The 27,198-nt window shown below is 43.1% G+C and overlaps 1 protein-coding gene across 3 annotated transcripts; it reads right to left on the bottom strand.

Moving 5' to 3' along the window:
• Positions 1 to 2,915: 2,915 nt before the first annotated feature.
• On the bottom strand, positions 2,916 to 27,198 carry PDCD2 (programmed cell death 2). 3 transcript variants are annotated; one of them, XM_075864363.1, is made up of 6 exons: positions 26,821 to 27,196; positions 23,171 to 23,416; positions 10,095 to 10,256; positions 6,261 to 6,382; positions 5,677 to 5,790; positions 2,916 to 3,801 (listed from the first exon to the last, which is right to left on the bottom strand). In XM_075864363.1, exons 1-6 carry the CDS (start codon positions 27,143 to 27,145, stop codon positions 3,640 to 3,642), a joined length of 1,131 nt encoding a protein of 376 aa, XP_075720478.1. In that variant the 5' UTR covers positions 27,146 to 27,196; the 3' UTR covers positions 2,916 to 3,639. The 3 variants fall into 3 exon arrangements, with proteins under 3 accessions (XP_075720478.1, XP_075720479.1, XP_075720481.1); XM_075864364.1 differs by lacking the exon at positions 10,095 to 10,256 and having other exon boundaries at positions 26,821 to 27,198; XM_075864366.1 differs by lacking the exon at positions 23,171 to 23,416 and having other exon boundaries at positions 26,821 to 27,197.

Below are 27,198 nucleotides of genomic sequence, written 5' to 3' on the forward strand. Positions count from 1 at the left end.
GGTAGAGCCACAGAGGCCCCACAAAGTTAGTAAAATTGACACCACATAAATAGTCATCTAAATCTATGCCACCTCCTTAGCTGCTCGGAGTCATGACCTTGTGTGACCCACAGCCGGCAGTAAGAGCCCGAGAGGACACAGAAGGGAAAAGCAAAGGGGTGCGGTGGTGAGCAACCATTTTCTTAATTTTACATCCAATGGAGTTGGGGGAATGGATGGCTCATGGCCAGGAGAAAGAGGAGACAGATTTATTAAGAAGGTGCAGAACACCGGTAGACTGTACACAGATGTGAACGAAGCCTAAGGTGCAAATCTTGTTAATGAGAAAATGCTACTTCGCGGTCCATTTTCATTATTTCTTTAAATTTCAGAATTATAATACAGAAAACCATTTTTACAACAAGATTGGAATATTATAACAAATATACTCAAATAAATAAAGTGCGCACAAAAAAACAAACAACACTTTGGGCTGCAGTAAGCCATAAGGTTACTTCTAGGCTTTGGTTAGACGTAGACGAAGGTGATCATCAAGGTGGAACTGTTTCTGTTGAAATGTAATAGGAAATGTTTGATTCAAGTTGCTATCTCGTCTGACAACCATTAGTATTAACCGCTGTAAGCCTATGTTTACAAGTTGACATGAGTAGCAAAACAGAATGATTTCAGCACGCAAAGATCTCATCCGGTTGCGAACCACAGCCAATGGTAACTAGTCACTGAAGCTGACGGAATAGGATGGGAAAGATGGCACTATGTATGTTACCGAAGTACCGGGAAGTGTCGGACAGCTCTAGCATAGCAAAATAAAGGTCTGTCTAAGTGCCCGGCGTAAGGAAAAAGGCACTATGAAGAAGCTGTAATACTTAGCTAGCGCTGCAGCTTTTTTATTCGAAGGAACATGCCAAATATGTAGGAGAAAAGCCAACAGGACCTTGGTCCTCGAGATCGTATCAATGTTATGACATTCCCTAGTGAAAATGGTTCTGTCATTTAAATAAACAGCCTTAATTAAGGGCAGCATATGAGAAGTACATGGCCGCTGTACTTATGGGCAAAATTATCTGGACTCCTGAAAACAGCAGACTCACAAGTGTCATTAGGCTGTAAACCTTTTAATAAAAGTTTAGATAAACAGATACAAAAGTGTTATTTTAAAGGGGAACCGGTCAGCAATTTTGAGACTTTAAAACTGCTTACAGGGTGATATAGGGAAAGGAAAGGATATTTTAGGCTTATAGTTTTTCTCATGCATGACCGAGTAACCAATGTGTGATTCCCGCGGTGCAGTGGTCGCATATGCCACTCTCTGCTCTGTGTGACGGCTCCTGCAGCCAATCAGGAGAGGTAGCACAGGCAATGACAGCAGAGGTTATCTAGAATAAATATTGGGATGCATTCCTCAATAGCAAGGCGTGGTGCGAATAGGGTTGGGAACAGCTCCCAAAATATGTAGTCCAGGTACCCCAGCACTCGCTGAAGAAACATAGATTTTGAATGCAAAGTGTTTTTATTTGTATCATTAACCGCTGTATAGCATCAATAAAGTTTAAATGGTGACTTGATACGGTCACTGTCGCTGTAGGTGTATTCAGATGGGTAAGTGGATGTCTGCCAGACCTGCCATCTGAATACACCCACAGTGACAAAGGCCGTGGATTGGCCGAAACGTCAAAATATCAAGTCGCCATTTAAACTTTATTGATGCTATACAGCGGTTAATGATACAAATTAAAAAATCTTTGCATTCAAAATCTATTTCTTTCTTCAGTGAGTGCTGGGATACCTGGACTACAATGACAGCAGAGGGGCGGAGCCTGCAGTATGCACACTTGCAATCGGCGCACCTGGGAATTTAAACAGTTTTTTCAGTCATGCAACTTGCCTGATCGAAAAAAAAAGTAAACCTGTTTGAAACGCCTTTCCCCCGCCCCTACATCGCTTTGTCAGAAGTTTTGAGACTTCAAAACTGCTGACAGGTTCCCTTTAAGGTGTTACCCAGTCATAGCAGATCGGTCCTTCTTAAAGAGGCTCTGTCACCAGATTTTGCAACCCCTATCTCCTATTGCAGCAGATCGGCGCTGCAATGTAGATAAGAGTAACGTTTTGTTTTTTTAAAAACGAGCATTTTTGGCCAAGTTATGACCATTTTTATATTTATGCAAATGAGGCTTTCTAAAGTACAACTGGGCGTGTTTAAAGTTAAAGTACAAGTGGGCGTGTATTGTGTGTGTACATCTGGGCGTTTTTACTTCTTTTACTAGCTGGGCGTTGTGAATAGAAGTGTATGATGCTGACGAATCAGCATCATCCACTTCTCTTCGTTAACACCCAGTTTCTGGCAGTGCACAGACACACAGCGTGTTCTCGAGAGATCACGCTGTGACGTCACTCACTTCCTGCCCCAGGTCCTGCATCGTGTCGGACGAGCGAGGACACATCGGCACCAGAGGCTACAGTTGATTCTGCAGCAGCATCAGCGTTTGCAGGTAAGTAGCTACATCGACTTACCTGCAAACGCCGATGCTGCTGCAGAATCAAATGTAGCCTCTGGTGCCAATGTGTCCTCGCTCGTCCGACACGATGCAGGACCTGGGGCAGGAAGTGAGTGACGTCACAGCGTGATCTCTCGAGAACACGCTGTGTGTCTGTGCACTGCCAGAAGCTGGGCGTTGTGAAGAGAAGTGGATGATGCCGATTCGTCAGCATCATACACTTCTATTCACAACGCCCAGCTAGTAAAAGAAGTAAAAACGCCCAGATGTACATACACACCCAGTTGTACTTTAGAAAGCCTAATTTGCATAAATATAAAAATCGTCATAACTTGGCCAAAAATGCTCGTTTAAAAAAAAACAAAAAAAAAACGTTACTCTTATCTACATTGCAGCGCCGATCTGCTGCAATAGGAGATAGGGGTTGCAAAATCTGGTGACAGAGCCTCTTTAAATACTACACTTAATTAGGGCAGCGTATTTAAACCACATTTAAAAGTTGATCTGTCGCTTAAACTAGATCAGCTGGTGTTCAATAGTGTTAGTACATAACGTCAGAGCACTTCTGCCCTCAGTCCTAAGGACTGCACTGCTATGAATGAATGAATGAATGAACGAACGAACGAACGAACGAACGAACGAACGAACGAACGAACGAACGAACCCTCTCCCAAAGAGGCACAAACACAATCTGGGCTCCCGGTCTCTCTCTACTACTCTTTTGTTGCACCTGTTGCAAACTAAGATGAGCAAACTATTTCAGAGAATGAGTATCCATGCTGCTCATAGAAACCAAACCAGCTTTCAAATTTTCCTTTTCTAAAACGATTGTTAAAAATGACACATTTTCTTTTGGTATAGGAGGCCCTATATGTGCTCGCACTACTGAATTCCCCATCATATTAATTTAACTGACCTTTAACATACTGTGTTTAACACTTCGTAAAGAAAGTCGCTATCTTGAGCAGTTGGACAATAATCACATGCATCTACTGTAAGATGAGGACTTTACCTATCAAGTCATATCGTTGTAAAACTTTGTGTGAACTAAACCAAGTCATTGTCCAATCATTCAACTGACGGTGCCAAGAGAGCAGTGTCCTTTTAGGTACCACATGACTGTAAAGTAAGGGTGTAGTGTACTTTACATGGTGTCTGCTGGCACATCTTGCTTCCATAGGAACTCCTGGACATAACGCGTTTCTGCTTTGCAATTAGCAGAGCAAGTGTAGACTGCCAGAACACCCCAGTCAATACTCTTCTGAAGGCTATCCACTTTCAGATGGTTCAGTAGCTGTGGCATTACCTGGCATGAACAAAAGACAAACACTTAAATAAAAATAATGCAAGAGCTCAGACAATAGTGCTTCCCTGGCTTGTTAACCGCAGAGCAGTTTATTTTTTTATTACCCGCTACATGGCTTAATGCAATGACCTACTGATCTGAGATGAGATCTCAGCTGAACACAAGTTTGTTTTTTTTCCCCTTCTTTCAGACTGCTTGGAGGAAAGTTGTGACTTCAACACCTCGGCCTGCCATAGATTAGCAACGTGATACACAAATCTTTCTATCACTAATTTCCAGTTGTTGGAAGGCGAAGCAGAGAAATGCCTATAAATGTAAGAATTCTGGTGGATTTAACTCCTGAACGCCGAAGGACGGATATATCAGTCCTCAGCAGCTGCTAGTTCGCGCAGGAGGACGGATATATCTGTCCTGTGATGGCGCCGGTACTGCCACTGTACCCACGCGATCAGCAGCAGTAGCACGGCTGTTATACACAGCCTGGCTCCTGATGCAACTAATGTGTTTGACAGAGGGAGGGTCACCGTCGGGTTTGGACAAATCGCGATTGGACAAATCGCGTGTCTCCGTCGGGTTTCCATGACAGCCGGGGGTCTAACAAAGACCCCCAGGTCTATCTTCAGCATCTGCCTGTTAGGCGATGCCGGAGGCATGACCTATTAGATTGCCTGTCAGTTTTACACTGACAGGCAATAATGCTTTGGTATACTAAGTATACCAAAGCATTATATATACGATCAACAGATCGCATAGTGAAGTCCCCTGGTGGGACTTAAAAAAAAAAAATATGTCAATCAGTTAAATAAAGTTTGTGAAAAAAAAATTAAAAAAAATTTGTCAAATAAAACTACTTTTTTTGCCCAAAAAGTGGTTTTATTTTGTAAAAGTGTCAAAACAAATCACACATATATGGTATCCCCGCGATCGTAACAACTTGACCAATAAAATGAACACATTAATTAAACCGCCGGATGAACGGTGTCCAAAGAAAATGCAAAAAACAACGTCAACATTGTCTCTTTTCTCCCATTCCCCCCATAAAAAATAAAATAAAAGTTAATCTATAAGTCCTATGTACCCCAAAATAGTACTAATGAAAACTACACATTGTCCCGCAAAAATCAAGCCCACATCGACGGAAAAATAAAAAAAATTACGGCTTTTGGAACGCGGCGATGAAAAAACAAGTAATTTTTTTCTAAAAGGGTTTTTATTGTGCAAACGTAGGAAAAACATAAAACCTTTATATATTTGGTATCCCTGTAATCGTGCCGACGCATAGAATAAAGTTAACATGTTATTTACGCTGCATAGTAAACGGCGTAAATATATAACGTGAAAATTAATGCTGGAATAGCTGCTTATTTTCAATTCTCTCCTAAAATAAAGTTAATAAAAGTTCATCAATATGTTATAAGCATCTAAAAATGGTACAATTACAAAATACAAGCCCTTATACGGCTATGTCGATGGAATAAAAAAAAAGTTACGACTCTTGGAATGCGACCGTGAAAAAACAAAAAATAATCCTTGGTCATTAACGTGCAAAATGGCCCGGTCATTAAGGGGTTAAAACGAGGGAATAAAGGAAATGTACACAACGACAGGTTCTGCAGGGAAAGTCATACGTATATAAAGAGGAGTATGGTACTTTTAGACCTATAGCATTAATTACACATCGGGCCTCATTTATCAGAACTGTAATCAGCAAAATGCACCTTGTTGCCCATAGGACCAATCAGTGTAGATTTTATTTTTTTCCACAGCAGATTAAAAACAGAGCTCTGACTGGTTGCTATGGGCAACAAGGCCAGATTTTCTGTAAGGCAGCTCATATCAATGAGGCCCATTGATCACAGATTTCATATTTCGTACCTGGAATTCAAAAGCCCTTTTGGCTCCACATTCACAGTTAAGGATATCATTTTCTGCTGGGACATATTGGAGAGAAATCCACAGAGGTTCACCACCTTTGCAGTACCTCAGGACCTACAACAAAATACGACACAAATCACATTGATTTTCCTATATGAGCAACAGTGATTAAAAGGTCATATTGGAAGACTGGATCAATATAAAAGTTCAGAAAAACGCAACCAGTTCAACCATTCCTAAACAGGAACTTGGGCAGTCACCCAAAAAAAACAAACAAAAAAAAACACAAAAAGAAAACCACTATAACATCTAAGCGTGTTCTATGAGAACCTTGGACACTTCATACTAGTCAGGAATTTTAGCACTTCCCATGACAGAGAAATCAGATTGTAAGCTCCACAATCGTGTGAGTTTCTAAACTTGCTAGTAAAAAATAAATAAAAATTGATTTGCCAATGCATTCTAATCACTGATAACCAATTTACAATATTTTTTAATTATTTTCCACTGGTCTCTAAACAACTTATTCTTAAGCCACTGTACACAAACATAATTGCATATTTTTATGGACCTTTACAGAGTACCTGGTCCGGTTCAATTGAAATTTGCTTCTTGAATCTGCTAAAAGCTTTGTCTTCTTCATTCTCATGCTTTGCCAAAGCGGTCAACTCATCTTCATTTAATTTCAAATCATCCATGGACGACTCTGAAAGAAAAGTGATGTCAAATATAAGAGTGCAGTGTAAAGAAACCGATCTTCACCCAGCAGTTTCTCCCTCGGAGTAGTGGTGGTGGTGATTCTTACAACATTAGGAATTTGCAGAAGATCCCTGTTAGACTGCTAGAACATTCAGGGTATGTTCACACGGCCTATTTTCGGCCAGTTTTCGGGCCGTAAACTCCTCAAAAACGTCCGAAAAATCGGAAGCAAACATCTGCCCATTGATTTCAATGGGAAAACGGCGTTCTGCTCCGACAGAGCATTTTTCGCTGCGTTTTTTTTACGCATAAAGTGCAGGACACTTCTTGGGACGTTTTTGGAGCAGTTTTCCATAGACTATTGAAAAAAGCTCCAAAAACGGCCATAAAAACTACGCGAAAAATGAGGCGAAAATAGAGAGAGGCACAAAAAACACACTTCTGAAAATCAGGAGCTGCTTTCTCTTAAAAACAGCTCCGTATTTTGAGACGTTTTTGACTCAGGGTATGTTCACACGCAAAGTCTTGTGCTGTTAACATTTCATTGTATATTTGTTTGATAGAAGAATACACCGGATTCTGCTCTATCACTTCTATTAGCCAAACAGCACAATATTTTTTTTGTGCCATTTTGACTAATAGGAAAGCAAACTTGTCCCCACACTATGTTGCCCTTACATAGGCAATATTTGCTTTGGACAATCCCTTTTTCCATGGCACTCATATTTTATTGTTCTACCATACTTTAAAAAAAATAAAATAAAATTAGGAAAAATGAGAACACATATGCACTCTTGAAAACACGCTGCGCATAGGGGCTTGCACTGCTTGGATTCCCAGCAATCAGATGTAATCTGTGGGGGAACCCAACAGCAAGTGTTCAATATTCCTGCAGCGGGTGTGACCTGTCTGTATAATGCACGGATGTGCTGGGTCCTGCAGAGCGAGAGATTATCTTTGTAGTCGCTATCCACTAGGGTCATTAGATCAGGATGTGAGACCTCACTGTATTAACTCTAATATTAATATTTAATTATATTGCAAAATGCAGGTAAAAAAAAAGAACATAATTCTGAGGTAATTTGGGCAGAAGGGGGGGGGGGGATCAGTTCTAACAATATATTAAAACTGCAGATAACGCAACAACTTTAAACTGGGTGAACATCAAAACGGAAGATCACCAGCTTGAACTTTATAAATTCTACATCGGACTAGGGTTGCACGATGCATCGAAACCTCAAACGGTTCAATAACGTTATTTAATGTATTTCGATACTAAGCTGTGCCGCCGCACAGCATAGCATTGTAACACATGAATGTAGTCAGAGCGGGGCTGCGGCTGTGTAATACAGCCATTGCCCTGCTCCTGAGTCCTGACAAGTGCGCGGTCATCGTGAAGTGACGCAGCTGGCACTGCACTAATGATTGCCGGCACTGAAGACAGAGAACATGGCGGGTGCACTGCAAAACACCCCATGTTCTGTCTTCAGTGCCTGCGCCACAGCTCATTAGTGCAGCCCCGTCCGTATCGCCTTATGCTAAACGTGAGCAGGGCAAGGGTTGTATTACACATCCGCAGCGGCGATCAGAGAAATCTCTCGTCTCCGTCATTATTCCTCTGAATGCTGCGATCAAAGCTGACCGCAGCATTGAAGGGTAAATGAGAGAGGGGGGGGGGGGGTGCCCTTTGGATCATGTCACAAGGAAACCCTGTGACGCAATCGAGGGACATACCATATATGGGCAGACAGCCTGGGGTCCATTGAAGGACACCAGGGCTGTCTAACTATATTTCCTATAAGGGCACACTTACGTATGTCCGAACAACTGCCTGTGTACTATCAGTACACAGGCTAATGTACTGGCATATAGAAATATGCCAGTACATTAGAGTTTAAAAATAAAAAAAAGTAATGTTAAATTTAAAAAAATATATATAATAACCCATTTTTTTTTTACAATAAACATCAAAATATGTCTTAATACATAAGATATACACATATTCGGTATCGTCCCGACCATAATAAATTTAGTGTAATTTGTTTACGCGGTTATAAAATGAAAACCACTTCCTTTCACTTATTAATGTGAGGCACGAGGTATTATGAATTTTGAACCTCCATGTGCCTCACATTAATAGTAATGAACCCCATCATGTACCTCACACATTAACCCAATGTTGTCCATTATGACTGAGGAACACGATGGGGTTAATCAATGTGAAACACATGGAGATTCAAAATTCATAATACCACGTGCCTCTCATCAGAAAATGGAAGAACTTTATTTTTATTTTTTTTATTGTTGGCAAAAGTATAATTTTGGTATCGATTAAGGAAATACTACACGAAGTATCGGTATCGAAGTCCAAATTCTGGTATCGTGACAACCCTACGTAGGACACAAAAAGTAGAAAGAAAAGCAGGATTACAAATGAAATGCTTAAAAAGCCCTACCGCTAACAAGGAATTTAAGTGGTTCAATTGTTGAATTTGGTAAAACAGTCTTTGTACCTTGCTCATCTCTGTACTTCATTTAAAAAAAGAAAATAGCCATTGACACGAGAAGTTGGTCCTTTTATTGCAACCAATAATTTGGTTTAATTTAGCTTCTAGCTTTACCAGAGATTAGTGTAACACTGGCCATACCATTAGATACCTGTCGCCCACTTAGCTATCCCTCTTAAGGGATCAGTCAGACGAGCGTGCATCCCGTCCGTGTGACGGCAGTTAAAATAACAGCCATCACACAGACCCACGTATTTCAAACAACGGTAGTGTGAAGGGTCTGTGGGAAAATAGGACATGTCCGATTTTCCTGCGTGTCAATAGTCTCTAGTCTATGGGGGATCCGTGACAACGTGTCCAGCACAGGTGCACCTCGGACGTGAAAAACTGCAGTTTTTCACGTCTGAGGTTCGCTACGCTCGTCTGAATGTAGCCTAACTCTACCATGTATATATATATTTAGATGGGGGTGGTCAGTAGCTTATCTCTCGCGGGAACAAAGGATCAGGCATGTTGAAATCCAACATGCCCGATCCTGCTGCCCTTCGATGTCTGCCGTCAGTGGTCCGAGCCGAGAGATCGCCAGAAGATATGACCACACTTTTGTGTATATCCAGCTGTAGCCTGCATACACAACTGCACTCTGAAGTTCCGTTCTCATCCATTGTTTATCGGCAAAAATAGGATTGAAAACTCAACTCAATATAAATTCCCAGGGGAAGTTTTTAGTATGGTTTTCCTTCTCCCGAGTTGTGTTCCAATCTTATTTTTGCAAATTAAGAAAGGAAAGGAATACAGAAGTACCGCATGCAGCCTAAGGCACACGACCATGCAGTATTTACAGTCAGTAAATACTGCATGGACGGGCCGTGGAGTGTCACCAGCATTTGCGGGCCGTTCTCACATTAAAAAGTATAGGAGCACAGTCCGTAAATGCAATAGGACATGTCCCTATTTTTTGCGGGTCATTTCTACGGCCTGGACACATACCCATAAATATATGGGTACGTGTCCGTGGCCGATAGAAATTAATGGATCAGTATTTTATCCGCAATTACGGATTCGTAAAAAACTACGGTCGTGTGCATAAGGCCATACAAATTATGGCCATGTGCATGAGGCCTTAGTTAGGACAGTTCACTACACTACATCTCATCTCCCATACAACTGCAAACATAAATATGTCATAAAACATAAGAACATCAGCTATACCAAGATTTGAGGACACGTTTGAGGTCGTTGACTCTACATCCATTTGACTCATTGTGGAATTATCATCCGGACTTGCATCAGAATCCAACTCTTCAGGTTCTGTAACAAGTTCATATTCGGGAAACAAAAATCCATGTTCTGCCACCTCAACACTGTGTACATCTAATAAAAAAAAAAAAAAAGGGGCGGGGGGGGGGGGGGGGGGGGAAGAAAAATATTGACAAAAATAATTACTAGAGATCTCTTTTCAGCTACTTGTCCTTGCATTGACACCTACATTCTAAATTACGGTTTCCTTTCCATTTTCTGGATTAAAAAAACCCCAACATCTTTAATAGAAACAGCAAGCCACCGCCCCCCCCCCCTGCCCAGGAGGTCCAGCAGGCCTCACCTCACTTCCCCAGTCATCAAAGCTGACACCCCAGTCAGTAGCCACAGATGCACCCCACACTTACGCAGTTGTTGACATCTCTTGCCCAAATAGTCACAGGAGACGCCTCCCCCAGTTCCCCATTAGTCACATGGCGCCCACCCTGAACCGAGGGCCCAAAGTCTTTATCCAATTTATCAGAGATGCCCCACACACTTGCTCCATAGCCACAGCAGTCCTCTCCACACTTCTCCAGTAGTCACAGGTGCCTCCTCTACTCCCCCAGTAGTCACAGGAGCAACCCCTCCATTCCGGAGTAGTCACAACAGCTGCCCCTTCCACAGTTATCCAGCAAGTCTAATTGTCAGCACTCTGTAAAGTATCATTCAGGGGGCCTGCTTAGTGCAAATTATGGCCAGGAAGGAATTTAGCGGCTCTCCCACAAGCAATTGATTGCTTTATCTTGATTTTTATTCAAGGTTTCTTCTTCTCCCCATGCTAATAACCACCAAGATAAATCGTTTCTAAAGGTACGGGAGGGAGCGAAACGTCCAGTTTTTTATTTATGTGGTTTATATTTATGCTGATACTTATACTGCAAGTTAAAAATATTGCATCCTTGAATAAAGATCATGGTTAGGTTTTTTTGAACACTTCTCCAGTAGTCAGAGTAGTTAGACAGTAGTAGACTGTAGTAGACACTAGCTATGTGCTCTCTCTAAATGGCAGTAGCAGTCTTTGCTCTACATTTCCTACCAGGAGATTTGAATGTTTAAATGAGGTAATCCTTATTTTTAACCCCCTCCCAATATATGACATACATGTATGTCAAAGTTGGTAGAGAGAAGTATGGAGCCTGCTCACGTGCTGAGCTTGCGCCGTATGTTGAGGGTGTCCGCTGTATATTACAGCTGACCCTTCGCTCCAACGGCCGGAATCGGAGACCTCAGATTCCGGCTGTTTAATAATGACCACGTCATCTAAGCTGCGTGGTACCCCCCCAGGTCTGCCATGTTGGTCCTCCTACTAAGCTCTGCCAGGCATTTAAGCTTGGCCTAGAAACAGTGTCTCCCTGTCAGGGTAAATTTTTGCTATTCTGGTAATATTTTCACAAGTTTTTTTGACTTGTTACTTTGTTCCCTGGTTGGGCTGCCATCTTGCCAATCTACAGATTGTAGTTTTTTTTTTAAATATAACCTTTACTATGGAAAATTCATAAAAAATTTTCATAACCACATATACAAAGAAGATTCACTCTAAATTCACTGCAACGTCAAATACTACAGTTGTTGTGGTTAGTAAAGGAGTGCAATGTTAAAGCTTCCTCCCAATATTAGCAATGCATATTTGCGATCAGCCACGTGTATTATAAGCAGTAATACTTTTAATCTCCCACAATCCAAGAGACATTACAAAAGACAGTTTTCGGGGTTTCAATTTACCTCCTTACATGTTCCATTATCGATTACACTTGATGTAATGGATCTGGGAAGGTCCTTAACCGTTAGGGCCAGTTAATACTATTTTTTGACGTTGGGAAACGCGCCAAAAATGCCTCCCATTGATTTCAATGCCATCTTTGGGTGTTTACGCCTCTGACCTCCCATTGACATCAATGGGAGGCAGAGAGTGTATTTTGCAGCGTTTTAAGCCCGCGGCGCTCAATGGCCGTGGGCGAAAAATCGACGTGCAGGCAGAGTAAAATATGCCTCAAAATTCTAAACAGAATTTTGAGGCAGATTTTCATCCTGCAAAAAACTCAGAGTGAACCCAGCCTTATTCTCCCAACGCATTTCCTCAAGGCTAGGATTCATCAGGGGAGATAAAGCCATAAAAATAATTCTTCGATGATTAGGTAGAATAATTCATCGTTATTTCAATAGTGGCTCTTTGATCAAAAAGACAGGTTGCAGCGACAAAGAGAAAGGAACCATGGCAAAGTGTGTCCTCCATGCTCCTCTAAACACCGATGTCCGGCGTCTGAAGTCATCAGTACTCGTAGGTTTCCTCCTGCTATTTATATCGGTCAGCTCCCTCCCCCTTCACACAATACCGTGACGTTCGGGGGAGGGGGGGGGTGGTGACACTTCTATTGGCTGTCCCCTCCATTTGATCTTGGACCTCACCATGTGACTGACTCCCACAACACAGATCAATTTCCTTTGTTACAACTGCATTGTGCTTTAGGATTAATGTATGCTGATAGGGGAGTGGTCCTGGAGCCCCAACCCTCAACACACCTGCACGATATTAAATAATATGCTTATTATGTAGTTATGTATTTGATATTTAGAAAAACTATTTTTACCACGTTATTAGCGATTTTAGCTTTATGCTAATTACTTTCTTAATGCCCAACTGGGCGTGTTTTTACTTTAGACCAAGTGGGCGTTGTGGAGAGAAGTGTATGACACTGACCAATCAGCGCCATGCACTTCTCTCCATTCATTTAGTCAGCGCATAGTGACACTGCTTTGTTCACTATGTGCTGTCTTATACGGACACATTAACGTTACTGAAGTGTTTAGACAGTGAATAGACATTCCTTCCAGCCAGGACAGGATGTCTATTCACAATCCTGACACTTTACTAACGTTTGTGTGGGACTTACAGCAGAGCAAAGCGTAATCTCGCTGTAACCTGTCATTTACTGCGTGATCTCGCGAGATGACGCTTGCGCTGCTGTAAGTACCAAAGAAACGTTACCGAAGTGTTGGGATTGTGAATAGACATACCGTCCTGGCTGGAAGGCCTCATGCACACGACCGTATTTTTTCCCACCCGTAAATACTGGCGTAAATACGGGTCCGGTGTCACACGTATTCGACCCGTTTTGTACCAGTATTTACGGACCCGTGCCCGTAAGTATGGGTCCGGTGTCACCCGTATTCCACCTGTATTTACGGGCACGTTTTTGGCGGCAAAATAGCACTGCACTAATCGGCAGCCCCTTCTCTCCATCAGTGCAGGATAGAGAGAAGGGACAGCCCTTTCTGTAATAAAAGTTAAAATTCATACTTACCCGGCCGTTGTCTTGGTGACGCGTCCCTCTCTTCACATCCAGCCCGACATCCCTGGATGACGCGGCAGTCCATGTGACCGCTGCAGCCTGTGATTGACCTGTTATTGGCTGCAGCGGTCACGTGGGCTGAAACGTCATCCAGGGACGTCCAGGACGTCGGGCCGGATGTCGAGAGGGACGCATCACCAAGGCAACGGCCGGGAGACCGGACTGGAGGAAGCAGGAAGTTCTCGGTAAGTATGAACGTCTTTTATTTTTATTTTTTACAGGTTTATTCTGATCGGTAGTCACTGTCCAGGGTGCTGAAAGAGTTACTGCCGATCAGTTAACTCTTTCAGCTCCCTGGACAGTGACTATTTACTGACGTCGCTTAGCAACGCTGCCGTAATGACGGGTGCACACATGTAGCCACCCGTCATTACGGGAGCTCCATAGACTTCTATGGACTGTCCGTGCCGTTATTACGGCCTGAAATAGGACATGTTCTATCTTTTTTAACGGCACGGGCACCTTCCCGTAAGAAAACGGGAAGGTACCCGTGGCCAATAGAAGTCTATGAGCCCGTTATTACGGGTCGTAATTACGACCCGTAATAACGGGAGTTTTTACGGTCGTGTGCATGAGGCCGAAGGAATGTTTATTCACTGTCTAAATACTTCAGTAACGTTAATATGTCAGTATAAGACAGCACATACTGATCTAGCAGGATCCCTATGCTCTGAGTAAATGAATGGAGAGAAGTGTATGACGCTGATTGGTCAACGTCATACACTCCTCTGTACAACGCTCACTTGGTCTAAAGTAAAAACACGCCCAGTTAGGCATTAAGAAAGTAATTAGCATAAAGCTAAAATCGCGCCTAACGTGGTGAAAATAGATTGTTTTTCTAAATAAAAAGCACTGCTGTCACCTACATTATAGCGCTGATCTCCTTATGTAGGAGATAGGACACTTATAATGTGGTGACATAGCCTCTTTAAAGGAAAGGGGTCATGACTTTTTTTTATCATATTGCTTTTAATAGGATATTAAACATAAATGTTATTTATTTGTGCTCTCATGTTCAAATTTTTACATTGTTCTTACTTTTGTTCTTAATGGGGCTGCCATTTTTTTTTTCATCTCTATGTGTCGATTAACGACACATACAGAGATGGAATACGGCACATACAACCCATAGAGAATGCGAACGGGAGCCGTTCCATTCTCAGAAGCGTACGCCGTCTGTGTGGGAACGGCACATGTGCCGCTCTCACACAGACCAAAACGAAGCTCGTTCGCAGAGCAAAATCCGGCGCCATTTTCATGTGGACCGGAAGCCGCTGCCAGACAGTCAGATGACTACTACCGGCCGCGGCTTCTGGCCATATGTTCAGGCGCAAGGAATAGAAGCGTAGACGAGCGGAGGTGGCAGGTAATTTATGTTCGTGTATGTGATGTCTGTATTATGTTCGTGCGATACGGTCTGCTGAGCCCTGTATCTAATCCTCCTACACTGTGCAGTCGCTAAGAAAACAGCAGCACACAGTGTAGAGGGTTTGAATATTCAAACCCCTCCTTCTCCTGGCACTAGCCAGAAGGGAGGGGGGGGGGATTTGTGTGAGGACACTAGAGAGAGTGTGTCCACCCCAAATTTGCAGCATAAATCAATGAGGTTGCTTTACCACATTGACCATGCTGCAATTTTGGGAACTGCTCCCTCTAGTGCCCAGCACATGGAAAAGTTATAAATTAGAATCGAATTTGTAATATTTCCGGTCTTGTGAAAAAATTAAAACAATGTGTAATCACTTAAATAATAATTGTTTAACAGAAAAAAAGAAAAAAAAATCTAGCGAAACATCCCCTTTAAAAAAGGACCTATTGTAGGAATGAAACGTTGTAATACCACATGTTGATTGAATAAATCACCGTTTTTTCTACTACTTATCGGAGTGCTGCAAGATGTTTCTCTACTATATTATACAGTCCACAGATCGGGACTATTTGCTTGGCACCCAGTTATTGTTTAATGCCATGAGTGCTGCTGTTCTCTATTTTGCATATTTATATATATTTTTTTAGTATTGCGGTAATTGTACTGACTTGCAGGATGAAGTTAAATTGTCATTTTAACCAAAAAACAATGGAGTTTTTTTACTATTACACGCCACAAAATGATGCTTACATTTTTATTTTCTCAGTACATTATATAATACATTAAATAGATCCATTACCAACTTCAACTTTTTCCCCAAAAGACGTCATAATGCTACGTCAACGTAAAAATAAAACCAGTTACGGCTTTTGGTAGGCAGGGAGGAAAAATAATAATTTGCTGCCGCGAGAGGGGGTTAAAAGGATGCTGTCCGCACATTTTAGGCTAACAAATGTCTGGCACCACTAGTTGGCGATAGGGTAAAGAAAGATATACATACCAGTGAGGTGGATCATAGGGCTTGAATCAGGGTAAAAAATTACTTTTATTCCAAAATGTGGCTTTTGACCTTCCTGACAGAGCCTCATTTTTCTAAATCAGACATGTTTCACTTTATGTGGTAATAACTTGGGAATGCTTTCACCTATCCAAGCGATTCTGAGATTGTTTTCTCGTGACATTTTGTACTTTATGACAGTGGAAAAATTTGGTCGATAAATTCAATATTTATTCGTAAAAACACCAAAAAATTTTGAAACTATGTTACTGGCAAAATTTTCAGTTATACCATACAAAATTGTTGCTAATTAACATCCCCTATATGTCTACTTTAGATCGGCATTGTTTTTTTGAATATAGTTTTATTTTATTAGGACATTACAAGGCTTAGAACTTTAGCTGCAATTTCTCACATTTTCAAGAGAAATTCAAAAGGCTATTTTTACAGGGGGCAGTTCAGTTGTGAAGTGGCTTTGAGGGCTTTATATATTAGAAACCCTGAATAAGTCACCCCATTTTAAAAACGTCAACCCTCAAAGTATTCAAAACAGCATTTAGAAAGTTTCTCAACCCTTTAGACCAGGGGTCTCAAGCACGCAGCCCGCACGCGGCCCCTGTGGCTGTCGTCTGCGGCCCGCTAATACAGGCTCCGCTCCGAAACTCTGTGGAATTCCCCGACATCGCTGTCCATATATGGACAGTGTTGTCAGGGTCTTCCCCAGAGCAGAGTCCCAGGCAGAGCGCTAGTACAGGCTCTGCGCCAGGACTATGTGGAATAACCTGACATCGCTGTCCATATATGGACACGCGATGTCTGGGGCTTAACCAGAGCCGGAGTCCCGGGCAGAGCGCTAGTATAGGCTCTACTCCGGGACTGTGGAATCCCCTGACATCGCTGTCCATATTGTCTAGGGCTTCACCAGAGCTGGACAGTGATGTCAGGAGTACAACAGGAGCCCCAGGCAGAGTGATAGAAGCGGCTCTACTCCAGGACTGCAGCTCTGGGCAAACCCCTGACATCACTGTCCATATATGGCTCTGTGGCAGTATTAACAGAGGCTCTGTGGCACTATCTTAAAAGGGGCTGCCCAATCTTGACATTTGTGTCTGCCAAACGCTGCCAACTGAACCGCCGGACTGCATTTAGCGACACTAACTGGAAAACTGGATTGTTGAAATTCAGCCCGTCAACTTCTAATTTTTTCTATATGTGGCCCACTTACCCGGCCGAGTTTGGGACCCCTGCTTTAGACGTTTCACAGGAATTAAAGCAAAGTAGAGGTCAAATTTACAAAATTTCCTTTTTTTTTTGCAGAAATTTATTTTTGATCCATTTTTTTTGTAACACAGAAGGCATTACCAGAGAAATGCAACTCAATATTTACTGCCCAAAGTCTGCAGTTTTTAGAAATATACCACATGGCCCTAATGTGCTAATGGACTGAAGCACTGGCCTCAGAAGCGAAGGAGTACCTAGTGGATCTTGGGGCCTGCTTTTTATTAGAAAATATTTTAGGCACCATGTCCGGTTTGAAGGGCTCTTGCAGTGCCAAAACTGTGGAAATCCCCCAAAAGTGAAACCATTTGGGAAACTAGACCCCTCAAGGAACTTATCTAGGGGTATAGTGAGCATTTTGATCCCGCAGGTTTTTTGCAGAAATGATTAGAATTAGGCCGTGAAAATTAAAATCTACATTCTATCAAAGAAAATGTAGGTTTAGCTAATTTTGGCTCATCACCACAAGGACTAAAGGAGAAAAAGCGCCGCCACATTTGTAAAGCAATTTCTCCCGATTAAAACAACACCCCACATGTGGTCCTAAATGGCTGTTTGAATACACGGCAGGGCTTAGAAGGGAAAGAGCGCCATTTGGCTTTTGGAGCGCAAATTTAGCAGGAATTGTTTGCGGAGGCCATGTCAAATTTGCAAAGCCCCCGAAGGGACAAAAACCAGTGGAAACCTCACACAAGTGCCCCCTTTTTGGAAACTACACCCCTTGAGGAATTTATCTACGCGTGTAGTGAGCATTTTGAACCCACAGGGGTTTTATAGATTTTATTAGAATTGGGCAGTGAAAATAAAAACAATCCCTTTTCTTCTATAAGACATAGCTTTAGCTCAAAATTTTTCGTTTTCTCAACAAATAAAGGAACAAATTAACCCCAACATTTGTAAAGCAACTTCTCTGGAGTACGGTAATACACCATATGTGGTCATAAATTGCTGTTTGGGCACACGGCAAGGATCAGGAGAGAAGGAGCGCTATTTGGGTTTTGGAGTACAGATTTTGCTGGATTGATTTCTTGGAACCATGTCGCTTTTGCAAAGCCCCTAAGGAACCAGTACAGCGGAAACTGCCCAAAAGAGACTCCCTTCATGTAACTACACTCCTAGATTAATTCTTCAAGGGGTGTAGTGAGCATTTTGACCTCACAGATTTTATTAGGATTGGGCAGTGAAAATAAAAACAATCCATTTCCTTCAAGAAGACATAGCTTTAGCTCCAAATTTTTCATTTTCTCAATAAAGCAAAAGAAGAACCACGTCGTTTGTAAAGCAACTTCTCTTGAGTACGGCAATATCCCATATGTGGTCATAAACTGTTGTTTGGGCACATGGCAGGGCTCAGAAGGGAAGTAGTGCCACTTGGTTTTTGAAGTAGAGATTTTGCTGGATTGGTTTCTGGTTGCTATGTCGCATTTGCAAAGCCCCTGTGTGACTAAAACAGTGGAAACCCCCCCACAAGTGACCCCATTTTTGAAACTACACCCCTCAAAGTATTCACCTAGCGGTGTAGTGAGCATTTTAACCCCGCAGGCGTTTTGCAGAAATTAGTGTGCACTCGACGTTGCAGAGTGAAAATTTTATTTTTTCCATAGATATGCCAATATGTGGTGCCCAACTTATGCCACCATAACAAGACAGCTCACTAATTATTATGCTGTCTTTACGGATTTAGAAACACCCTACATGTGGCCCTAATCTTTTGCCTAGACTATCGATAGGGTTTAGGAGTGAGAGAGTACCATGCGAAATTGAGGCCTAATTTGCCAACTTACACAGTATTGGTTCCCAATTGCAGAGGTTCTGATGTGAAATAAAAGAAACCGCTGAGAAGTGACCCCATTTTGGAAACTATACCCCTCAAGGTACTTATTAAGGGATGTAGTGAGCATTTTCACCCCACAGGTCTTTTCCATAAATGATTGCACTGCAGATGGTGCAAAGTAAAAATTAAAATTTTTCCTTAGATGTGAAATTTCAGTGGGAAATATGTTGTGCCAAGCTTATGCCACTGGAGAGACACCCCAAAAATTGCTAAAAGCGTTCTCCCAGGTATGGCAATGCCATATATGTGGAAGTAAACTGCTGTTTGGGCACGCTGTAGTGCTCAGAACGGAAGAAGTGCCATTTAGCTTTTGTAGTGTGGATTTTGCTTGGTAGTAGTTTTGTTTGGAGTTTTACTGGTATGTAAGCTGGGCAGAGTATATCAGGGGCATAGTCAGGTGGTATAATAATGGGGTAAACAGTAAAATAATCTATAACTATTTGTTACGCTGTGAAACAATCCTTTCTGCACAGGCCGGTGTCGCACTGATAAAAGTCCTTACTCATCTTCCATTTGGTCCATACTCCGCATCTTTGCAGTTTGAGGAATTTAGCTGGGAAGTGTTGTCCTGGTATAATACAGGCGCCTTCACTCCCAGCAGATATGTTTGGGCCCTCCCCTTCCTGGTTCCCTAATTTTAGGGCCTTGATAAATCGCCACTTCAAAAAGAAGAAATGTTCCCCTCGGGCCAGCACAACTGCATATTTTTTATTTCCTGACTTATTGGAGGCTTAACTAATTTTATTTTTTCATAGACGTAGTGGTATGAGGGCTGTTATTTTGCGGAACGAGCTGTAGTTATTATTGGTACCATTTTGGAGTACATGCAACTTTTTGATCACTGGTTATCCTTTTTTTTGGGAGGCAAGGTGATCAAAAAACAGCAATTCTGGCAGTTTTTTTTTTATACAGCTTTCACCACGCGTCATAAATTACATGTTAACTTTATTCTGCGGGTCAGTACGATTCCGGCGATACATAATTTATAGAACTTTATGTTCTACAACTTTTTGCACAATAAAATTACTTTTGTAAAAAGAATACTTTTTCTGTCGAGACCCATAACTTTTAAATTCTTTAGTAGACGGAGCTGTATGGGGGCTTGTTTTTTTATCACTTTTTATTTCAATTTTTGGAAGACAAAGTGACCAAAAAAAAAAAAAAAGCAATTATGGCATTTTTAGGTTGTTTTTTTATGGCCTTCACTGCGAGGGACAAATAACATAATATTTTTATAGTTCAGGTTGCTACGGACGCGGCAATACCAAATATGTATGCTTTTATTATTTTTTATCAATAATAAATGACTTGATAAGGGAAAAAGGGCGATAGTGTTTTATGTTATTACTCGAAACTTATTTTTTCACACTTTTCTTTAGTCCCACTAGGGGACTTGAAGATCCAACTGTTTGATTGATGTTCTAATACATTGCACTACCTATGTAGTGCAATGTATTAGAACTGTCAGTTATGCACTGACAGCAAGCCGATGAGGCTCCGGCTCCAGTCAGGGCCTAATCGGCTTCCGTAATGGCAGACAGGAGGCCATTGTTAGGCCTCCTGTTGCCACAGTAGCAGTTGGCAGCCTTGCCATCGCATGGCAGGCTGCCGATTCACTACAAACCACTTTGATGCAGCGAACGCATTAGATCGCTGCATCGAAGGGGTTAATGGCAGGAATCAGAGCTAGCTGATGACGCTGGAAGCTCAGTCGGCGACATCTTGCTGATGGTACCGAAAGAATTTTAGGACCGGACGCCGAGCGGGGCATAGGAGGCTCCCGTTGCTGGCAGACCGGGAGGTAAGTATTAGGCTGGGTTCACACACACTATTGACGGACGTAATTCGGGCGTTTTAGCCCTGAATTACGTCCGAAAATGCGGCTCAAAAGTGCCGGCAAACATCTGCCCATTCATTTGAATGGGTCTTACGATGTTCTGTGCCGACGGTCATTTTTTTTTACGCGCCGCTGTCAAAAGGCGGTGCATAAAAAAAAAAAGGACGCCCGCGTCAAAGAAGTGCATGTCACTTCTTCAGACGTAAATGGAGCCGTTTCCCATAGACTCCATGGAAAAACAGCTCCAATTACGTCCGTAATGGACGCAGCGAAAGCCACCTGCACTTGCCATTACGGAGCCGTTTTCTCCTGAAAACGGCACCGTAATTTCAGCCGTAACGGACGCTGCCGTGTGAACATACCCTTAGGCCTCTGATCGCCTTTGCAGCCACCGGCAACCCAGCAATCACCTTGCTGGATTGCCGTTGGCTTAAAAATCCTCACATGTTGCGATCTCTATTGAACGCAGCATCTGAGGGGTTAATCGGCCGGATGAGACGCTAGCTGCGATCCTGGCCGATACCTCAGGGTGCCAGCTGTAACACAGCTGGCACCCGGCGGTGATGGTGCGGGCTCAGCTCCTGAGCCCGCACTATTACCGTGACGTAATGGTACTGCGCTTTACGGGAAGGGGTTAAACGGGTTGGCCAGGAAAAAAATATTTTCTAAAAACAACCCCCTATTAACCTTCTCACCAGTTTCTGTCGGATTTCAATCGTCAATGCTGCTCTGTTTGTTTATATCCCTTGCTTCTGTTCACGTCTGTTTCCGGTCTTGTAACCCACCATAACCATGATCCCTTGTTGTATCTGAGGAGACAACTTACATACCCCCTTCCTCCCTCCACAGCATCTCAGCTATTTGCATACTGCCACAACCCTCTATGTTTACAGGTCATTCCCTGCTCTAATTACAGTCACCCAGCTCTCTGCGCAGTCACACACACACACACACACACACACACACACACACACAGTATTTATCACACAGGGATGATGGGGATTATATAACTTCATCATCCCTGTTTATAACCCCCATCATTCCTGTACAGGGAGGATGGTGGTTACACACAGGGAGGATGACCCCCATCACCCCTGTATTTATATAACCCCCCATCATCCCTGTATTTATTTATATAACCCCCATCACCCCTGTATTTATATAACCCAGCGTGGGCGATAAGAGAAGAGGAGAGGGTGTGTACGAGGAGAGACGCAGCGGCCAGGCAGTGAGGAAACTCTGCTTTGGGACTTGCTCTGGGGAAGCCCTTGACATAACTGACCATATATGTACAGTGATGTCAGGGGATCCCTCAGAGTCCCGACAGTGAGGGAACACCGAGAGAGAAGAAAGAGGGGGCGTGAACGATGAGATAGGAGGTGTAGGGGGCATGTACTTTGAGAGACGACGCTGTGTCTTTGCTCAGCCAGCACTTCCAGCTGAAAAGGGGCACGGCGCGTCATCAACGACAGGCAGTTGGACCAGAGGTGGAGCTCTGAAGAGCCCACTGCTTGTAAACGTAGTTGATGACGCACCTCTTTTTAGACGGAAGTGCTGGCTGAGTAAAGACACGGAACGTCACACAAAATGAAAAATGTACTCTGGATGTGGTCACGTGACCGCTAATTAGAAGTAAGTAGCCATTCCAAAAATAAAAAGACATTATATTAGAAAGTTAATTGTACATGTCACCTTAGGTTAAAAGAGAAAATGTATTCCTCGCCAACCCCTTTAAGTTAGGGTTAGAGTCTGCCAAACCAGGAAGTGTCCGGCATCTAGAGTTCCAACCACTCCTCTCTCCTTTGCAGTTTATTGATGGCTCTACTTATATGGCGGCCGAGCCGTCAACCAATTGCACCTAGTGGCGTCAATGAACTGCAGTGTGGAGGAGAGTGGTTAGAGCACAAACCAACCTAATATGAATAAGGTGCGTGGCAGAATGATAGTTATTTAGGCCTCATGCACACGACCGTATTGGTTTTCTGGACGACAAAACCACGGACCTATAGCTGCCCATTTGATCACAAAAGAAAACCACGTTGTTGTGCATAGGGCCATAGAAATTAATGGGTCCGCAAAATGTGGATCAACTACGGACGCAAATGCACGGTCGTCCATATGAGGCCTAACCCTAATGCAAGCCCTATGATCAACCTCTTCCTTTACACTATCACTAACTAGCGGTGCCAACGGTTTGTTAGCCTAAAACAGACTCCCTTTAACGTATCTCAGGCATGAACAGACATTGCAGATTTTAAAACATAATCTGCCCACTTCTTAATTATGCCAGATAATATATGCCATACCAGTATATAGCTTACCAAACTCCTGACCACACAGCTCCTTATGCTGTGATTTCCAATCCATCAGTTGATGCAGTCTGTCACAGTAACTCACTTTATGACATCTCGAGCATGACTTGGGCCCCAGGCAGCCACATACTCTACAGAGCCGAAGACCACATTTCAACTGGAAACTTATATGTTGTTCTCCATGTGGTGGTGGCGAGTCCGGAGGTGGACCATATGAGTAGGTGTCATTTTTCCTCGGTAGCTGGTTTCTAAAAACTATAAGCAGACATCTGCTTAAATAAAAATATACAAGTAGAAACATTCTAATTTCCACATACATAGCTTGAAGGCGCTGCTCATAATTCGGATACCAGAAATCTGACATTTTAAAACAAGACAGTCATATGGCGGGAGCACTGGCAAGTAGCTTGAGAAAAGAAAAACCCAGTGAAGCCACATCACCTGCAGTATCTTGACAGGAAGACACTTTTTAGGTCTGCTCTCCTGAATTCAATTCTGGTTTTGGCTTAAAAAAACAAAATGCTAAATCTGCACTGTGTGAACTGGTAGAGTATGTTCACACGTTAGCTTCCATTACGGCTGAAATCACGGAGCGGTTTTCAGGAGAAAACAGCTCCTGAATTTCAGACGTAATGGCATGTTGTCTGCGTTTTTCGCTGCGTCCATTACGGACGTGATTGGAACTGTTTTTCTATGGTGCCAATGGAAAACGGCTCCAGTTACGTCCCAAGAAGTGACAGGCACTTCTTTGACGCGGCACAGTACATCGTAAATCCCATTCAAATGAATGGGCAGATGTTTGCCGACGTATTTTCGGACGTAATTCGAGGTTAAAATGCCCGAATTACGTCCGTAAATAGGGTGTGTGAACCCAGCCGTATAGAACAAGTCCATAATTAGATGAGATTCATTGGTGATGTACTCTTTATCTGGGAAGGGACTCAGGAAGATCTTGCACATTTGATAAGCAGATTAAATAACAATGAAATCAATGTCAAACTAACGTATACATCAGTACTCAGTATTGATTCCCTAGACATAAAAATACAGATGGGGGATCATGGCACTCGAGACGGATGTCTTTAGAAAGGCCACAGCAGTAAATTCTCTGCTTCATGCCAAATCTGCACGCTTACCCTCAACTATCAGGGGAATCCCTGTGGGACAGTTTAATGAATACACATGACCTGATAATGAATACACATGACCATCCAGCCTGGACGTCATGTGTACTCAGAATCCTGACACTTTTGAATCTTTTCTGTGAAATTCCAGCAACGGATACGAAATCTCGTTTACCTCCGTAATCTCGCGAGATTTCGTATCCGTTGATGGAATCTCACAGAAAAGAGTCATTAGTGTTAGGATTCTGAATACACATGACGTCCAGGCTGGATGGTCATGTGTATTCATTATCAGGACACTGGATTAACGTTAATCAAGCAGAATCGCTGTGTATGTGGCTGCAGATCATGTTCTAGTAAGAACGCGATTCTGCTGTCTAAATGAACGGAGAGGAGTGCATGATGCCGATTGGTCAGCGTCATGCACTCCTCTGTACAACGCCCACTTGGTCAAAAGTAAAAATACGCCCACTTGGGCATTAAGAAACTCATTAGCATAAACCAAAATCGCTCCTAACTTTGTGAAAAAAGATCGTTTTTTTTAAATAAAAAGCATTACTGTCACCTACATTACAGCGCCCATCTCCTTATGTAGGTGATAGGGCACTTATAATGTGGTGACAGAGCCTCTTTAAAGAGGCTTGGTAACCACATTATAAGTGGCCTATATCCTATATAATGTGATCGGCGCTGTAATGTAGATAGTGTTTTTTTAATTAGAAAAACTGTTATGATTTTTGACGGAGTTATGACCTATTTTAGCTTTATGCTAATGACTTTCTTAATGCCCAACTGGGCGTGTTTTACTTTTTGACCAAGTGGGCGTTGTGGAGAGAAGTGTATGAGGCTGACCAATCAGCGTCATGCACTTCTCTCCATTCATTTACACAGCACATAGTGATCTTAGTAGATCACTATGTGCAGCCACATACATTAACGTTACTCAAGTGTCCTGACGAACCAGGACGTGATGTCTATTCAGAATCCTGACACTTCGCTAACGTTTGTGGTTGACACTTCTGTTTTAAGGGTTGTCCACCTTCTGACAACTGATGACCTATCCATCAGATAGATCATCAGTATGCCATCGGTGCAGGTTGGACACCCGGACCGATAAGCCGCTCCAGCGGTTTCGGATGTTGTGGCACATAATGCTATGTACAGAGCCCGGAAGCAGTTTGCTCTGTACTTTGCATAGCGGCCGTGCTGCAGAACTGCTCCTATTCACTTGAATAGGAGCAAAGCTTCAGTACTGCAGCTCGGCCGCTATTCCGTGGCCGGAGCTAACTGCTTCCAGCTTGTATGTCCGATAAACGGAGGCACCAGACCAGCTGATCTGTGCGGGGCCCGGGTGTCGGACCCCCACAGATCATGTATTAATGACCTGTCCGGTGGATAGGTCATCAGAAGGTGGAAAACCCCTTTAACAGAACCGCATGGCCATTCCGACAAAAACGGGAAAGGTCCTACTCCAGTCTGTTTATGACGGAACAGTCCCGGGCATTTCATTAAAGAGGCTCTGTCACCAGATTTTGCAACCCCTATCTCCTATTGCAGCAGATCGGCGCTGCAATGTAGATTACAGTAACGTTTTTATTTTTAAAAAAGGAGCATTTTTGGCCAAGTTATGACCATTTTTGTATTTATGCAAATGAGGCTTGCAAAAGTCCAAGTGGGTGTGTTTAAAAGTAAAAGTCCAAGTGGGCGTGTATTGTGTGCGAGCGAGGACACATCGGCACCAGAGGCTACAGTTGATTCTGCAGCAGCATCAGTGTTTGCAGGTAAGTAGCTACATCAACTTACCTGCTAACGCCGATGCTGCTGCAGAATCAACTGTAGCCTCTGGTGCCGATGTGGCCGACACGATGCAGGACCTGTGAGTGACGTCACAGATCTGCACTGCCAGAAGCTGGGCGTTCTGAAGAGAAGTGGATGATACTTCTCATCAGAACGCCCAGCTAGTAAAAGTATTAAAAACGCCCCGATGTACGCACATAATACACGCCCACTTGGACTTTTACTTTTAAACACACCCACTTGGACTTTAGCAAGCCTCATTTGCATAATTACAAAAATGGTCATAACTTGGCCAAAAATGCTCGTTTTTTAAAAATAAAAACGTCACTGTAATCTACATTGCAGCGCCTATCTGCTGCAATAGCAGATAGGGGTTGCAAAATCTGGTGACAGAGCCTCTTTAATTTGGTCCGTTGAAACAATTGACTGCACATGGAAGCCATCCGTGCGCGATCCGCGTTTCACAGATCAGTCATTATCGGGCAACAGAAGTGTGGACAGACATTGTTAGAAAGAGGTGGCGCTAACAAAAGCGCCATTTCACTTCCTCTCCTGTTGGCTCCATATAGTCGGCCCAATATAGTCATTAGCCGACCATGGGGGTCTCTGGAAACAATTTGTCAGATTCTGGTTGGACACCATTCATGCAGAAAAACACCAGTGCCATCTCCTAATATGTGAGACAAACATGTGGGATCCCCCTATAAGAGAAGTAAGCTTTATTCACAGCTGTGATACCTTTATAGCATCGATTCTCCGCTACTCGATGACACACGGGGTCCCGGCAGGTGAACAGGAAGATAGTCCGGTGGAAGCTCCCGGTACACGGCGCGTAAACTTGGAGCAGGAAAGCCAACGGTTTCATGCAAACTCCACATTGCAGATTTTCCGGGCCCGGCACCCCCACCTCACCCAGCCAGGCTGGTCGCCCCCCTACTTTACTAGGGAAGTGCGGACTACGCAGCCGCCAAAGTTGACATTCTTGCAGAAAGCCGAGCTCTGTGACAGTAACGGAAGCAGCCATCATGGTGTGTAGCATGGAGTCGCTCCTGGTTGGCCGCATGACGTACCGGTCACGTGTTCTTCTCTGCGCGCTCGGAGAGCAGCAGCAGCAGT

This window comes from Rhinoderma darwinii, chromosome 4, assembly GCF_050947455.1.
Source record: "Rhinoderma darwinii isolate aRhiDar2 chromosome 4, aRhiDar2.hap1, whole genome shotgun sequence".
In the NCBI taxonomy this organism is placed as follows: Eukaryota; Metazoa; Chordata; class Amphibia; order Anura; family Rhinodermatidae; genus Rhinoderma; species Rhinoderma darwinii.

What these genes read in the sequence shown, in the direction of transcription:
- PDCD2 (XM_075864363.1), bottom strand. Translation starts at nt 27,145, where the DNA reads ATGCGGCCAACCAGGAGCGACTCCATGCTACACACCATGATGGCTGCT. An exon ending in GCTGTGTGGTCAGGAGTTTG is followed by an intron (nt 10,257 to 23,170) that starts GTAAGCTATATA and finishes TTTTTTTATTAG; the next exon opens with ATGTACACAGTGTTGAGGTG. An exon ending in TTTCAATTGAACCGGACCAG is followed by an intron (nt 5,791 to 6,260) that starts GTACTCTGTAAA and finishes ATTTTGTTGTAG; the next exon opens with GTCCTGAGGTACTGCAAAGG.